This window comes from Leptopilina boulardi, unplaced genomic scaffold, assembly GCF_019393585.1.
Source record: "Leptopilina boulardi isolate dan_hultmark-lab unplaced genomic scaffold, ZJU_Lbou_2.1 LbouV2_173, whole genome shotgun sequence".
NCBI lineage: Eukaryota > Metazoa > Arthropoda > Insecta > Hymenoptera > Figitidae > Leptopilina > Leptopilina boulardi.
In genome coordinates this window covers 281,698-298,572 of record NW_026137722.1, presented here as the reverse complement: position 1 = coordinate 298,572, position 16,875 = coordinate 281,698, and the positions used below count along the sequence as shown (strand labels likewise).

Here is a 16,875-nt window from a genome sequence, read left to right as displayed (position 1 = left end):
TTTAAATGTATTATTGGTTAAATATTAGGGTTCCGTACACCTTCAATGTACGGACGGAACCTTTATGAAAAGACTCTTGCGTCCGTTCCAGCTATGTGTTCCCCCCCCCTTGCGGCTACGGTATTTGATATAGAGAGCTGAAATTTGGTACATACATGTATTTTTACGTGAAAATTACAGGAAAATATAGCGAGACCGAAAAAATTGCAAAAAATGACCTTGTCCCCCCCTTAACTTCTACATTTTGGTATATGAAGAACTGCAATTTAGTACACATACGTAATTTTTCGTGTAGCTTGCAGGAAAAAAATAGCGAGATAGACTGGATTTGATGGCTACGAGCTAGAAAGAAAAGAATTTGGTTTTTTTCAAACAAATTTCAAAAAATGACCCTGCCCCCCCTTAACTTACACATTTTGCTATATGAAAAACTGCAATTTAGTACACATACGTATTTTCCGGTCTAGATTACAGAAAAAAAAATATAGCATGTCCGATTGGATTTGATAGCTACGAGATAGAAAGGAAATAAATCGTTTTTTTTCGAAAAAATTGCATCTTTCTAGGTCCACTGCAAAAAAAGTTAATATAAATAACAATAAATTGTTTAAACAATTAAACAATGAGTAGTATAACTATGTCACTCTCAGGAATTAGTACCTAAGGCTGCCGCTAGATGGCGCCACTGTCGCTTACCGCTGGTCGGTATTTACCCACAGTCGGTAATGTAGATATTAGTTCTGCCGGCTGTCACTAGATGGCGCCACTGTCGGTCGGTATTATCGTCAGTCGGTAATGTAGATTTCTGCATTATCAGCAGTCGGTAATGTAGATCCCTGACATGAATTTTACCTCGGTCGGCAAGGTAGGAAACTGTTTTACCGACCAAGTGGACAAGTGACTATGTATAGTCACCATGTCTAAGTGGCGCGCAAGTCGCACATGTGAGTGTGTGTATCGGTGAGATTTGGTATATAAAGAAGGGTTGGACACAGTAGTGACATTATCAGCATTCTCTTGGAGCAACTCGGAAGGAGCAGCAGAAGCAGTCGGCAAGCAGAGATATCTTGGTGGAGAGGAAAAGAGGGATAGCAGCGCAGGGCAGTCGAGGCGTGCAGCATCGTTGAAGCAAGCGGCGGAGGAGAAGAGGGGGTGACCGCGGAAGGCAGTGGAGGCGCTCAGCATTGTAGAAGGAGAGTACTGTAGAGGAGGAGGGTGGGGGTAGATCTGTGGAAAACAGTGGAGGCGTGCAGCATTGTTGAAGGAGAGTTAGAAGCGACTTTGAATTTAGTTTTAAAGTAAGATTATTAGTATATATATCAAGGTTCTGTAGCGCAATGGGTAACGTTCCTGAGTTATAATCTGAGATTTTCGGGTTCGTCTCCCAGCAGAATCATTTTTTTTTTTAAATAGTATGAAAAAATTTTATGCTTACACATACTAATTTTTTATTTATAGAATGGCTGGTAAGCGCACAGTAGTTTCCGAGTTGAGCAATGAAGTTAGAAAAAAGAGAAGGATAAATGCATCGCTGCTGCATGAATGTGAAATACTTCTTAAATCTACTGATGATGCATCGAGTTTATTACCATTACTAAATAACGATGTCGACAGGACTCAATTTGTGACTAGATGGGTTGCTGTTTGTGAAAAGAATCTAGAAACATTAAGAAGTGTACTAAATGATTTACATTTTTCTTCAGAAAGGGAGAGATGTTTAAACCTGATACAAGAATTTGTTTGTCTTCACGCAAAGTTTGAGAATTCTTTAATACAAGGAGCTGGAATTCAACGTGCAATTCCTGAAGTAAATAGGGATGGTATAAATGATCGTGTTCGCTGGGCTGATTGTGAAAATGCTTTCAAGTGTCGGCTTCAAACAAGTATAATTATCAACCTGGTGCACTTAGATATAAGTGCTTTTTTAGATGATGCATGTGTACTTTTTGAAGATTTCATTAAAAAGGTTTTACAAAAGCATGATTCACTGAAAGTTTATGCTGTGCTTACAACAAAGTTTAAAAAAATTATTAATGATGAAGAGAAAGTTGAGCCCAAGTATTTTAATGTGAGAAGTAATATAATTTTTCCAACAACTGTTTTAATTGAATGGTATAGCAAAAATGTTAAAGAGCCTATATTAAAACAAGTGGAGGAGTTTGAAGAGAAGGAATCACAATGGACACTTCATTCAATTACAAAATTGGAAATCAACGTTAACAAATATAATGCAATACGAGTTGGGTCCTACATTGATTTACCTATCGAAATCAAAGCAAAGCGTGCATGTATAAATGTTAAAAATATGGATACAATGTGTTTTAAGTGGGCTGTTTTATCAGCTTTACACCCAATAGTTCAACACCCAGAGTTGATGAATAATTACTTCAGATATGGAAATGAATTGAACTTTACCGGAATCGAGTTTCCTGTTTCTTTAAAAGATATAACAAAATTTGAAAAACAAAATGACATCTCTATTAATCTGTATGGACTTCGCTTAATAAACAAAAAGTACAACACAGTCTCATTACACTTGACTTCAGAAAAAAAGGCAAGACATATTAATTTACTAAGAGTGGAAAGTCACTATGAGAATGAGGTTGACAGTGATAATGCAGCAGGAGGATCAACTCTCACAACTATTCCTGCTGCTTCTGATGTTATTGTACCAATTAATTACCATTATGTATGGATTAAGAACTTGTCCGCGCTTGTAAGTTCTCAAGTTTCATCCAATCGACATAAGAAACACATCTGTGATCGATGTCTTCATTACTTTGTCACGGAGGAGAGATTAGCCAGACATGAGGAGGAGTGCAAGACATTAAATGAGTGTAAAATAAACCTTCCCAAACCAGGACAGAATTTTATTCAGTTTAAAAATTATGGAAATAGAGAAAAAGTTCCATTTGTAATCTACGCTGACTGTGAGTGTTTGTTGAATCCTGTCGAAGATGAAGAAACCAATTGTAATACTGAAGTGATTCAACATCATGAAATGTTCAGTATTGGATATTATTTAAAATGCAGTTATGATGATTCGTTATCCAAATACAATTCCTGCCCAGATGGAACAGATGCTGCCAAGTGGTTCGCCCAGGAGTTGAAACAGTTGGCTGGAACTCTGGACAATATCTTTAAAAACCCTATTCCAATGGATAGATTGACACATGACGAGATTGAAGCTTTTGTTGATGCTCAAATATGTCATATTTGTGAAGGACCATTTTTACCACGTGAGAAGAAAGTTCGAGATCATTCCCACTTAACTGGTAAATATCGAGGTGCAGCTCATGAAAAATGTAATTTAAATTATCAAGATTCACGAGTAGTACCAGTTGTATTTCACAATTTGAGTGGGTATGATGCTCATTTTATAATTAGAGACATTTGTTTAGAATTTTCGGGAAAGATTGAACTTTTACCACTGAATAAAGAAAAATATATTTCTTTTACTAAATATGTAAAGGAAACGGAAATCAAATTTCGATTTATAGACTCATTTAAATTCATGGCATCGTCTTTGGAGAAATTGGCATCATACCTATCCGAGTATAAAATTGTGAATCAAGTATTTTCAAACTTCACCTCTGAAGAAATTGAATTACTTACACGTAAAGGGGTTTTACCGTATGAATATTTGGATTCTCGTCAAAAATTAGAAGAAACAAACTTACCTGCTAAAGAAAAATTTTATAGTACATTGAATGAGAGTACGGTTTCTGATGAAGATTACTTACATGCCCAACGTGTTTGGTCTACATTTAATTGTTCTAATCTCGGTGAATATGTTGATTTATACATGAAAACAGATGTTTTACTATTAGCCGACATCTTTGAAAATTTTAGAGATCAGTGCTTACAAGCTTATAGACTTGATCCTGCTCATTACTATACTACACCGGGATTAACTTGGGACGCGATGTTAAAATATACTAATGTAAGGTTAGAATTGTTGACAGACATTGACAAACTAATGTTTTTTGAACGTGGTGTGAGAGGAGGTATAAGTCAATGTAGCAATCGCTATGCTTGTGCTAATAATCCGTTTATGGAAAATTTTAATAAAAATGAGGAGGTCAAGTACATTATGTATTTTGATGCAAACAATCTTTACGGTTGGGGTATGGTACAACCACTCCCTTATGGTGGATTTGAGTGGGTTCAAGTTGACGACAATTTTGACTTTAATATATCAGATGATTCACCTTTTGGCTACATTTTAGAAGTAGATTTAGATTATCCAATAGAATTGCACAACAGTCATAGTGATTTTCCATTCTGCTCAGAACACTCAAATCCACCATCGGAATCAAAACAAGCAAAGCTTTTAACTACATTGAATCCTAAGCGCAAGTACATTATCCATTATAGAGTATTAAAACAAGTTCTTGCTAATGGACTCAAGTTGGTAAAAATTCACAGAGTTATGCAATTTAACCAATCAACGTGGCTTAAGCCTTATATTGACTTTAATACTGCAAAAAGAGCTAAAGCGACAAATGAATTTGAAAAGAATCTGTTTAAACTCATGAATAATGCCGTTTATGGAAAAACCATGGAAAATGTACGCAAACACGTCGATGTAAAACTAGTAACTAAGTGGGAGGGTCGCTATGGAGCTGAGGCTCTGATATCTAAACCAAATTTTCACAGTCGGTCAATTTTCTGTGAAAATTTGGTTGCAATTGAACTAAGAAAAACCGAAATTTTGATGAACAAACCAATTTACATTGGTTTTGCAGTACTCGATGTATCCAAGTTACTTATTTATGACTTTCATTATGACTACATGTTAAAAAAGTATGGTGAATCTTGTAAGTTGATGTATACAGATACCGATAGTTTAATTTATGAAATAAAGTGCGCTGATATTTATGTGGATATGAAGGAGGATATTCATAAGTTTGATACGTCGGATTATCCAAAGGATAATATTTATAATATTCCTCTAGCCAACAACAAAGTACTTGGACTTATGAAAGATGAATGTAGTGGAAAAATAATCACAGAATTTGTTGGTTTAAGGAGTAAGATGTATAGTATTCGTGTAAACGGTCAGGATTTTACAAAGAAGGCTAAGGGAGTTAGATCGTTAGTTGTAAAAAAATATATCAATTTCAATGATTATACTGACTGTCTACAAAATTTTGCAATTCAGACAAGAACTCAACATGTAATTCGATCACGACTTCATAAAGTTGAAACTGTTAAACAACTTAAAGTTGCTTTAAGTCCAATGGACGACAAACGATATTTATTACCAGATAGCTATGATACTCTTGCTTGGGGACATTATAGAATAGAGGAAAGAGATTAAGCTTATAATGTATGTGTGTGAAAATTTGTAAATATAAAAATTGTTACTAAATAAATAGACATTTTTACCAGATACATTTAATTTTATTCATTTATTCCTAACAAAATATTACAATTTTTAAAAATTTTAAAAGTAATTAATACATATCAAAGCTTAAAATTAGTTTTAACATTTAGTTAATATTATTTCATTGTTGATTCATTAATGATTCATTATTGATTCATTAATGATTCATTATTGATTCATTAATGATTCATTGTTGATTCATTATTGATTCATTATTGATTCATTATTGATTCATTAATGATTCATTAATGATTCATTAATGATTCATTAATGATTCATTAATGATTCATTAATGATTCATTAATGATTCATTAATGATTCATTAATGATTCATTAATGATTCATTAATGATTCATTAATGATTCATTAATGATTCATTAATGATTCATTAATGATTCATTAATGATTCATTAATGATTCATTAATGATTCATTAATGATTCATTAATGATTCATTAATGATTCATTAATGATTCATTGTTGGTTCATTAATGATTCATTAATGATTCTTTTTTTTGTTTTAACATTAGTCTGTTTTATCTATCCAACTATTATGAGTACTATCGAAGCCTAACCACTTGACAAAAATTTTATTTCCACGCCTCTTGAGTACTTTTTCAACAAGATATACATCGGAATATTTCACTTTAAGAAGTTCCTCTTCATAGAATCCTCCGCTAATTTGTTGATCTTGGTAGTCCTTTAGCAAGTAAGTCACAGGTCGAGTTTGTTTAACTTTATCAATAGTAAATATTTCAGTTGTCCAATTCGGTGTGTAACCCTTCTCAAACACATTTTTATACTTGCTAACTCGAACTTTGTCTCCAATTTTAAATTTTGATTTTCTGAAAGGTATTTTTCTGAGTTTGAAGAATCGCTCTTTCAAAGTTTCAACATGATCTCCAGTGACATCTTTGGGTTTCATTCCAATTGTGCGATGTTTTGTATCATTATACTTGGAAATGAGATTAGGTAATATATCACACCACTTGTAATTTCCTCTGAAACTAAACTGAATCCACATTTTCCTTTTGAGTGTTCGGTTAAAACGTTCCACGATGGATGCTTTTAGGTTACTATAGGTGGAATAAAAATTAATTTTTCTCAATTCCATTAAAGCCTCAAATTGTGAATTATAAAATTCTTTTCCCTTATCACAATGCAAATTTTTTGGACTACGTCCTTTTGCAAATATAGATTTCATTGCATCAGTCACATCTTTTCCAGTTTTATTCTTTACAGGAACAGCCCAAGCGTACTTGGAAAATATATCTATAACTGTAAGTAAGTACTTGAATCCTTTATTAACTTTGGAATATGGTATCATTTCAACCAAATCTGCTTGCCAAGTATCATCAATGTCACGCATTTCAACTCGACGTCGAGGATAATTTTTTCGAGCTTGTGTGTGAAGTTCATTCACTACTGTCAACTTTTTGTCATTCATTTTCAAGAGCTCTCAAACGACTGTCCAGTTGACCAATAATTTCAGCATTTTTATATGATAAATCTTGATTTATTTGTTTTTCAAGATTGTTTAATTTTTCAGACACGGAGCCTTCAAGAGTTTTTAACAGCACATTACCGTTGTCTGTCTCCAATAAATTTTTCTTTGTTTGTATTTCAAGAGTTTTCGTTTCATTTTCAAGAACTCTCATACGAGTATCTAGTTCACCAATAATTTCAACGTTTCGATATGATAAATCTTGATTTATTTGTCTTTCAAGATTGTTTAATTTTTCTGACACTGAGCCTTCAAGAGTTTTTAACAGCACATTACCGCTGTCAGTCTCCAATACATTTTTCTTTGTTTGTATTTCAAGATTTTTCGTTTCATTTTCCAGAACTCTCATACGAGTATCTAGTTCACCAATAATTTCAGCGTTTCGATATGATAAATCTTGATTTATTTGTCTTTCAAGATTGTTTAATTTTTCTGACACTGAGCCTTCAAGAGTTTTTAACAGCACATTACCGCTGTCAGTCTCCAATACATTTTTCTTTGTTTGTATTTCAAGATTTTTCGTTTCATTTTCCAGAACTCTCATACGAGTATCTAGTTCACCAATAATTTCAACGTTTCGATATGATAAATCTTGATTTATTTGTCTTTCAAGATTGTTTAATTTTTCTGACAATGAGTCTTCAAGAGTTTTTAACAGCACATTACCACTGTCAGTCTCCAATACATTTTTCTTTGTTTGTATTTCAAAATTTTTCGTTTCATTTTCCAGAACTCTCATACGAGTATCTAGTTCACCAATAATTTCAGCGTTTCGATAAGATAAATCTTGATTTATTTGTCTTTCAAGATTGTTTAATTTTTCTCCTATAGAGTCTTCAAGAGTTTTTAATAATACATTACTGTTGTCAGTATCCAATATATTTTTCTTTGTTTGTTTTTCAAGGGTTTTCGTTTCATTTTCAAGAACTCTTAAACGAGCATCAATTTCACCAATAATTTCTGCTTTTCTATATGATAAATCTTGATTAGTTTGTCCTTCAAGATTTTTTAATTTTTCTCCTATAGAGTCTTCAAGAGTTTTTAATAACACATTACTGTTATCAATGTCTTGAAAATTTTCATTTATTTGTTTTTCGAAATTTTGTAGTTTATCTGTTACCGAAGCTTCAAGAATTTTTAACAATACATTACTGTTGTCAATGTCTAACCTTAATGAAGACGTGACTTGATAAACTAGTCGCACTTCGTTCTCTATCATACGTTGAGTAAGTAATAAATTAACTGCGTCGCCCTCTGCTTTAGCTTTTGCAAGGTTACAAATTCTTTTTCCTCCACAGTCATAATTGTCTTCTGAATCTACTTTAAAACCAACTCCAGGTGGTCCAGGTGGTCCTCGTTTTGCTGCTACAGTTCCTCCTCTATTGAGGGGATGACCGAATACATCAATGCTCATTTTGAAACTGATATGTAGTTGATAAAACAACTTCTAATATATAATTTTAGCTTCACGTAATTCTTCAATAATGGACATAATTTCATTATTATGACTTGGATTACCAGCTGCTTGTGATGCAGTAAGTAGTCTTAAACGATCAACTAACTCATTTGGATCATCCCAATAGATGTAGTCTGGTTGAAAATTTCTTTTTGTAATCATAAATTTTGGAAGTGATGTACCAGTTTTTGACTTACTTTTCGGAGTTACAGATTGAGGAAATAGATTTGAAATAACATTAGTGTATTTAAAACTTTTACTTATATTAATAGGTTCAGAAGCACTGTATTTTTTTCTATGTGCATTGGAGTCGATGAGAATTTGCTTATAATTATTTATATCATGATCACTAATGTGTGAATTCTCCGGTTTATTTTTAAATAAAAGTTCCAATAATCCAGGGGTAATGGTAAAACGTCTATTTCCAACATTCAAAAACTGTTGATTAAAAATTATTGGTTTATCACCAATCAGAAGTGATCCATCTCGCATTTTACGTACTCCATATACTAGATCCAAACACTGTTTTCTGTTGTGATCTATCAAGTAAATATACTTATTTAGCAGTTTATCATACTCAAAGTCTGGGATTATTGTTGATTCACTATCTTCAATACTCTTAAAACTCAAATTATCATCTTCCTCTTTACTTTCACCTTTTTCCTCCTTTTCTATCCTTTCCGTTTTAAAATTTTCACGCTTAATGTCATTTATGGTAATAATTTTTTGTAAAGGTTCAACTATAGGTTTGAAGGTTTCGTTCAACAGATTTTCAGCATTTTCTTTTCCTAATTTAAATAAACGATGTTTACGTCTAATTGCCTCACTAGCTTTAGCAATTTGATGTAAATATTCTTTCTCTTTATTATACATCTTGATATATCAAGGTCTCAATTTAAACTAAAACAAATTCAAAAATTATCTTTATTTATAGTGAAATAAAACAGTCAAAACCTTTTCTATACCTTCCCTCATTTAAATTACTATCTTTATCAATTACAACAAATCCATACTTGTCAGAATTCCAACAAGCTGAACATAATTCACGAAATTGAGAAAATGTCATATCCGTATTCACATGATCATCATAAACATGTTTTAAATTTTTTTCATCTTGACGAAAAAGAACTAACAAGTTCACATTATCTCGTACTAAATGTTTTGGAATTCTTGCATAAGTTTGACATAAATAGAAACTATCAACGCTTACATGTCTACCCATACAAAAAAATGCTCTAATATTATCTTGTTTTTCACATGCCACATCATCAAATATAAATATAGAGTTTGGTTTTGCATTTTGAGGAGAAATTACTTCTTCATGTTCACTGAATGGTAAATACTCAACTCCATCAACTTCACTCACAACTTGTTCCAAAAATTTATACTTTGGTTGTTGCAAAGATTTTGAATAAAGATAAATATTATCAAATCTGAGACCATTAGGATGTAATATTAAAGACAAAAGTACATTTGTTTTCCCACAATTTGATGGACCACAGAATATTGCACGAATACTGCCTGACAATAAACTACCATGACGTTTCACTTTCTTCTCCTGTTGTTGAACAATTGAGTCAAGATTTACGACTGGTAGCTTATGAGGTTGTTCATTGAATCGCATCATAGTTTAGACTGTGGCAAAAAGGTATAAATACACCTCTTTTATAACCTTCCATTCATTTCAATTCCAACCTTTACAGATGCAAGTATGACTGTACATCGCAAAATTAGCGGTAAAGGTCTAGTGAATAGTCTTATCAACAAATTACCATTTGAATTACATCTGCCTGGTTATCAATACTGTGGACCAGGTACAAAATTAGCAAAACGTCTTGCTCGAGGTGATCCTGGTGTGAATCCTTTGGATTCTGCTTGTAAGGAGCACGATATTTCATATTCAAAAAATCCAGATAACATTGAAGCAAGAAACGTTGCTGATAGGATACTAGCTAAAAAGGCATTACAACGTGTTTTTGCACGTGACGCTAGTATAGGTGAAAAAACAGCTGCTTTGGCTGTAACTGGTACTATGAAAGTCAAGTCAAAATTAGGTATGGGGCTAAAGAAGCAAAAGAAAAAGATGAGGAGGAGGAGGAAGACGAAGGTGAAACGTACGGCACTACGGAAAATTGTTGATGTTGCAAGAAATTCCATAATTCCAGGTAATAGTGCTCAATCGACAATCAAAGATGCTATTGCAACTGCTCGAAAAGCTATCAAGAAAGTAGGAGGTAAAAAAAAGATTTTAACACCTCGAATTTTACCAATACCTTCAAAAGTAGGTGGTGTTTTACCACTTATTCCTATTTTCGCTGGATTAAGTGCTCTTGGAGCTCTTGCTGGAGGTGCTGCTGGAGTAACGAAAGCTATAAATGATGCGAGTAATGCGAAAGAACAGTTAAAAGAAGCTCAACGTCATAATAAAGTCATTGAAGATGTTAAACTAGGTAAAGGACTTTATTTAAAACCTTATCGACAAGGATTAGGTCTTCATTTAAAACCTTTTCCCAAAGGTGGGGGACTTCACTTGAAACCCTATACAAAAGGACAAGGAATAAAAAAAAGAGAAAATGTTTAAAAAAAAAGTTCTAATACTTCCTCAACAAGCATTAACTAACTATAATTTGATGAAATACGCAAAGGAGTTAAAAATTCCTCATTTTCGGGGGGTATTTATGAGGAATGATTTACCAAAAAGAGGACCTCGAAAGAATGAATCAGCAATTATTAACCTTGATGATAAAAATGGCCCTGGAACGCATTGGGTTGCATATAAAAAGATTAAAAATAAGGCACAGTACTTTGACAGTTTTGGCAATCTTCAACCACCATACGAACTCGTAACTTATTTGGGTGATAATACTTTAATAATGTATAATCATAAAAATTATCAAGACTATAATACTGTTAATTGTGGTCATTTGTGTCTTAAATTTTTATCTCAAAAAACTTTAATAAGTTAAAAAGTATATAAATAAAGGAAAAGTAATGTGAACAATCAGTTTTTAAAAAGACATCATCATGGATGAATCGTTCACACTGACCATTTCTGGTAATTCCTCTGTATTAGAGGCTGAATATTTTCCTCCCATAGAATTGTTACCAAATAAAAATTACATTCTTGGGCTTGTTGAACTTTTAACATTTAATTCCATTCCTAATGTTGATGAAGGAAAAAATAAATTTCATGTTGGAAATAAAATAATTACTATCCCTCCTGGAAGTTATGAAATTGAAGACATTGAAAAATATATTCAAAATTCCATTACTGATGGACCTGAAGTTATAAGTATAAAACCAAATAATAACACGTTACGCAGTGAAATTAAAAGCAGCCTGAAAATAAATTTTAAACCAAAAGATTCAATTGCACAATTACTGGGTTTTGCACCGAGACACTTATCACCTAATAAAAAACATACATCTGATTTACCAGTAGCTATACTCAAGGTGAATTCCATCAGAGTTGAATGCAGTATTACTACAGGTGCTTATATTAATAATAAAAAAGTCCATACTATTCACGAGTTTTTTCCAGTAGTGCCGGCTGGATATAAGATTGTTGAAGTACCATCAAACGTCATTTACCTTCCAGTCGCCGTGAAGACAATACATAATATTCAACTTCGAATTGTTGATCAAGATGGAGATTTAGTAAATTTTCGAGGGGAAACTATAACAATTCGACTGCACGTTAAATCAGCATAATGGGTATTGTGTTTGATAGAAAATCTGGTGGAAGTTATATAAACGAGTCAAAATGCCAGAAAACATTCAGTCTTCAATCAGTTCACAAGAGATTAACATCTCAGAACATACTCTTTCTGAAACAACTCGGTCTGCGAGTTCGTCAAGAAAAAAGAAAATAGCAAAACCTATAATTAGTGCATTTTTTATTTGCTGTTGTTGTAATAAAAATGGAAGGGACTTTGAATATTTTAAGTCCAGTGAAATATGATGATTCATTGGCACATTATGAGATCCATTCTCATCAACCTTATGTTTCATCAGCATTTAATAATAGTGATGAGATTCGCATTGCAGTTCAACATCAAGATTTATATGTTCTTCCTTGTAAAAGTACCTTACATGTACATGGAAGATTAATTAAACCTAATAATACTGTTGTGACTAATACAAAATTAATCAGCAATGGTATTTCCTATTTGTTTAATGAGATTCGTTATGAACTGAATGGTGTTGAAATTGATCGTTGTAAGAATGTTGGTCTTACAACCACTATGAAAACTTATATTTCTCAAACACCTAGTCAGATAATTTATGCTGAGAATGCAGGTTATATTGACTTTCAAGATATCAGTAGAGTGACAAATGATGATGGATATTTTGATGTTAATATACCATTGAGTATGATTCTTGGATTTGCTGAAGACTATCGAAAAATAGTTGTAAATGCAAAACATGAACTTATTTTGACAAGATCTCGGACAGATCTTAATGCTATAGTTAATATTCAGGGTCTGGAGCGTGAAGAATTTAGAATTTCGATTAATAAAATTGAATGGATGATACCATACTTATTTGTGGGTGACCGTCAGAAAATTGAATTATTAAGATTTATTGAAAAGGATCCATTTATAAGTATGAGCTTTAGATCGTGGGAAATGTATGAATATCCACTTATACCTGCGACTCAGAAACATGTTTGGACTGTAAAAACTTCTACACAAGTTGAAAAACCTCGATATGTTATCCTAGGTTTTCAAACCAATCGAAAAGATAATCACACGAGATATGCCAACTTTTTTGACAACTGTAATCTCATAAATGTAAAATTATTCCTAAACTCACAATACTATCCCTATGGAAATTTAAATTTAGATTTTAATCATCACCAATTTTCTATTCTGTATGACATGTATTGTAACTTTCAAGCATCATACTATGGAAAAGATTCTGAGCCTCTACTTACCAAAAGTTTATTTAAAGATTATGCACCATTGGCTGTCATAGATTGCTCAAAACAAAACGAATTTCTCAAACAAGCTTCTGTTGATGTACGTTTGGAATTTGAATCAAGCGCTAATTTCCCACCTAATACAGCTGCATATTGCTTGATTATTCATGATCGAGTTATACAATATAAACCAATCAGTGGTGTTGTTAAAAAAGTAACATAAGTAGTGGGGGGGGGTGAATCTCAAGTATAAAAAGGAGGAATATGAACTGAAATTCTCAGTTGCTGCAACCATGGACTTCATCGTGGACATCCAAGGCTTCAAAAGGCCCTACAATGACTTCATCTTCAAGGAGCTGGCCATTCTACCAATTGAGGAAGATGCTCAACCAATGGTGTTCCTGTTCGAGCCACCCTGCAGTTGGAGTTCCCTACCTGGGAGATACAAGAGTGAAAATCTATGGTTGATGCACAACTACCATGGACTGAAATGGACCTCTGGTGATGTGCCGTATGATCAATTACAATCACTTCTGCAGGATTTGTTAGCTGGTGCTCGCACAATTTATGTAAAGGGCATCGAGAAAAAAAAGTGGCTTGAAAAATTTGTAATTAATGTACGAAACGTTGAAGATTTTAATTGTCCTTCACTTAAAAAACTTAAATTAGAAGCTTCATTATATGTTTGTACCTATCATACTTTGTGTAATAAATGGTGTGCAGTAAACAATGCATCAATGTTAAGAAACTGGCTTATAAAATCTACAAATGAGTGTGATGTAAGAAATGTTGATCAGGGTGTAGATGAAGTTGATAATCATAATGAATATTTTACTGTAAATTCTACGGAATCGCTTAAAGAATTTTATGAAACATCTAAACTTTTTTATAAATAAACATTTTAAAGTTATAATAAATTGTTAATTGATTTTATCCTATCCTATTAGTTTAAGATATAAAATAAAAACAAGAAAGGTAATGCGCATGTGTGTGAAAAAGTAAGAAGTCTATAAATTTAGAGAGCGTAAATTGATTTGCTCATTATTTATCAGTAAGCTTAAGGAAGAACAATGGAATCATCAAATAAGCAGAAACCTGTGCCAGCTCCAAGGCAACCAAAGCCAGTGCCGGCACCTAGGACAACAAAGCCAGAGCCAGCACCAAGGGAACCAAAGCCAGCACCAAGAAAATTTTAAAGTGTAAATTAAAATTTTAAAAATCTACATTACCAAACTTATGGTAAAGTAGAAATTTATATTATTGACTAAGATATACGACGGTGGCGCCATTGCAAATGTTCTACTATACATATTAATATATGTGAGCATTTAGAGTGGGGATTGAGATTAGCACGAGGGAGGGGATGATTTTCAAGTATAAAAAGGGTGAAGCCAGAGGTGAATTTGCCATTCAACCTGCTCTGAGCTGGACGACAAGCATCTCCAAGGACAACTCTCTGAGAAGCAACATGGACTTTTCAAATATCAATGCTGTTGGACGGATGGAGAAATTCTTGCCCACGAAGCCACTGTCCGAGCTAACTGTGGGAGGACAATTCACTATCACGAAGCTTAAAAAGGTTCAGTCAAAATATGGTGATAGAGTCGTTGCGGAAATCAACAAAACTTTCAACGTCTTCCTGCCTAGCCGATTTTACAAACATTTTGAACTTGAACCTGACACCTGGACATCAATGATGGAGGCAGCATCTAACAATACGCTCCAAATGGTCTACCTTGGAGGACCGTATAATAATATGGAATTTAAAGAAAATGCTTAAATATAAATGTTATTTATATGTATAAAAAAAAACTATTTTTTTATATTAATAATAAAAAATGAAAAATTACAAATTTAAATATGAGTTTTAATTGTTTACCTATTTAATATAATAAAAAGTCATACATTTATTTTGGTATCAAAAAAAAAATATATATTTTCATTGTATAAAAATATCTATAAAATTGAAAAATTACAATCTTATTTTAATAATACTATATATAACAATAATAATAATAATAATAATAATAATACTTGTAATCATAATAGTTATAATAATACTAATTATAATAATAATACTAGTAATAATAAGAATAAAGATCTTAACTAAAATCTCAAAAAGAAACAACTTAACTATATATGAATATCACAAAAAAAATGGTATATAAAAAAAATGATTAAAAAAAGGAATAAAAAATGATATTTTTAACATTATTTAAATTTTCTGAGGGAATCATGCCTGAATTTTTGTAGATTATTGTAAATATTTAAAATTTGGTTGTCTAATTGTGCATTTATTTCTGTTTCTGTTTGTGGTAGTGTTTGTCGTGGTGGTGTTTGTCGTAGTGGGCTTATTGGAGGTGCTGGTGGTGAAAGGTGTAATGGTACAACAAAATTTTGTACTTCCTCTTTAGTAGGTGTTGGTGGTGTGCGTGGTGGTGTAAATCGTAAATTAAGTTTTGTTTTCTGTAATGTTTTTTTTGTTGGTACTTGTTTCTTTAAATTTTTCCGATTTGTTATTGGTTTTGGTGTTTCAGGCTGTTTAAATTTTGTTAATGTTTTTATACTTGTAGTGCTTTGAGTTTTTGGTATTTGTTTTTTACTTAATTTTTGTTGTGTTGGTATTTGTTTTATTTGTGTTTCTGTTTGTTTTACTAGCCTTGATATTTGAGTATTTTTAATTATTTTAGGTTTTTGGTTTGGTTGTGCTAGAGTTTGTGTTAAAGTCTTTGGTTTTGATTGAATTAGAGTTTGTCTATTTGTAATTGTCTTTGGTTTTGATTGTGTTGCAGTTTGTGTTTTTAATATTTTTTGTGCTACTGTCTCGTTTAGTTGTGTAGTCTGAGTTTGTGTATCTGTTAGTCTTTTATTGAAAATTAATTTTGTTGTGGAAGATCCTTTTGCGGAAGTAACAAATGATGATAATGTTTCACCAGGCATTCGATGTTGCACTTCCGTTGGGTACGTTATTTTTGTTGTCTTGGGTGTGGCTATTTTTTTAAATTGCTTCTCATCCTGTTAACAAAAGAAATAAATTTTACAATACTGCATGTAAATGGAAAAAAAAGGTATTGTGGAAGCAGCTTAATGTTACAGTTAGACACAACAAGAGTAAGAAAGAAACAACTGTGTGCGTACCCTAAGGAATACATAAAACTCAACTATTACATGTCATTTTAACTGTGCGTGTACCCTAAGGAATACTCAAAGCTCGGCTGATGCATGCCGTTAAGATGGATGTACAATTGTAAAGTCACGTAAAATTGATACGTGCTGATGTATGACGTCACATAGAACGTACACGTATGAACAGACCCACGGAGAAGCACCTTTATGAAAACATGTCGTGTGACGTCATACGTCCCACGTAGAACGTATTAGCATGTAAGTCACAGGTCGAGTTTGTTTAACTTTATTAATTTACATGTCATTTTAACTGTGCGTGTACCCTAAGGAATACTCAAAGCTCGGCTGATGCATGCCGTTAAGATGGATGTACAATTGTAAAGTCACGTAAAATTGATACGTGCTGATGTATGACGTCACATAGAACGTACACGTATGAACAGGCCCACGGAGAAGCACCTTTATGAAAACATGTCGTGT

At 32.7% G+C, this 16,875-nt stretch overlaps 4 protein-coding genes across 4 annotated transcripts in view; 2 read left to right on the top strand and 2 right to left on the bottom strand.

The window, feature by feature from the left end:
- Positions 1 to 16,875, bottom strand: part of LOC127277674 (leucine-rich repeat LGI family member 3-like) — a 380,758-nt gene that overhangs the window by 164,023 nt on the left and 199,860 nt on the right. The window lies entirely within an intron of this gene.
- On the top strand, positions 1,460 to 5,323 carry LOC127277680 (uncharacterized). The gene has a single exon (XM_051298977.1). The coding sequence runs from the start codon at positions 1,460 to 1,462 to the stop codon at positions 5,321 to 5,323; it is 3,864 nt and encodes a 1,287-aa protein (XP_051154934.1).
- On the bottom strand, positions 8,340 to 9,221 carry LOC127277679 (uncharacterized). Its single transcript, XM_051298976.1, has one exon. It carries the CDS (start codon positions 9,219 to 9,221, stop codon positions 8,340 to 8,342), a length of 882 nt encoding a protein of 293 aa, XP_051154933.1.
- Positions 12,269 to 13,492, top strand: LOC127277678 (uncharacterized). Its single transcript, XM_051298975.1, has one exon. It carries the CDS (start codon positions 12,269 to 12,271, stop codon positions 13,490 to 13,492), a length of 1,224 nt encoding a protein of 407 aa, XP_051154932.1.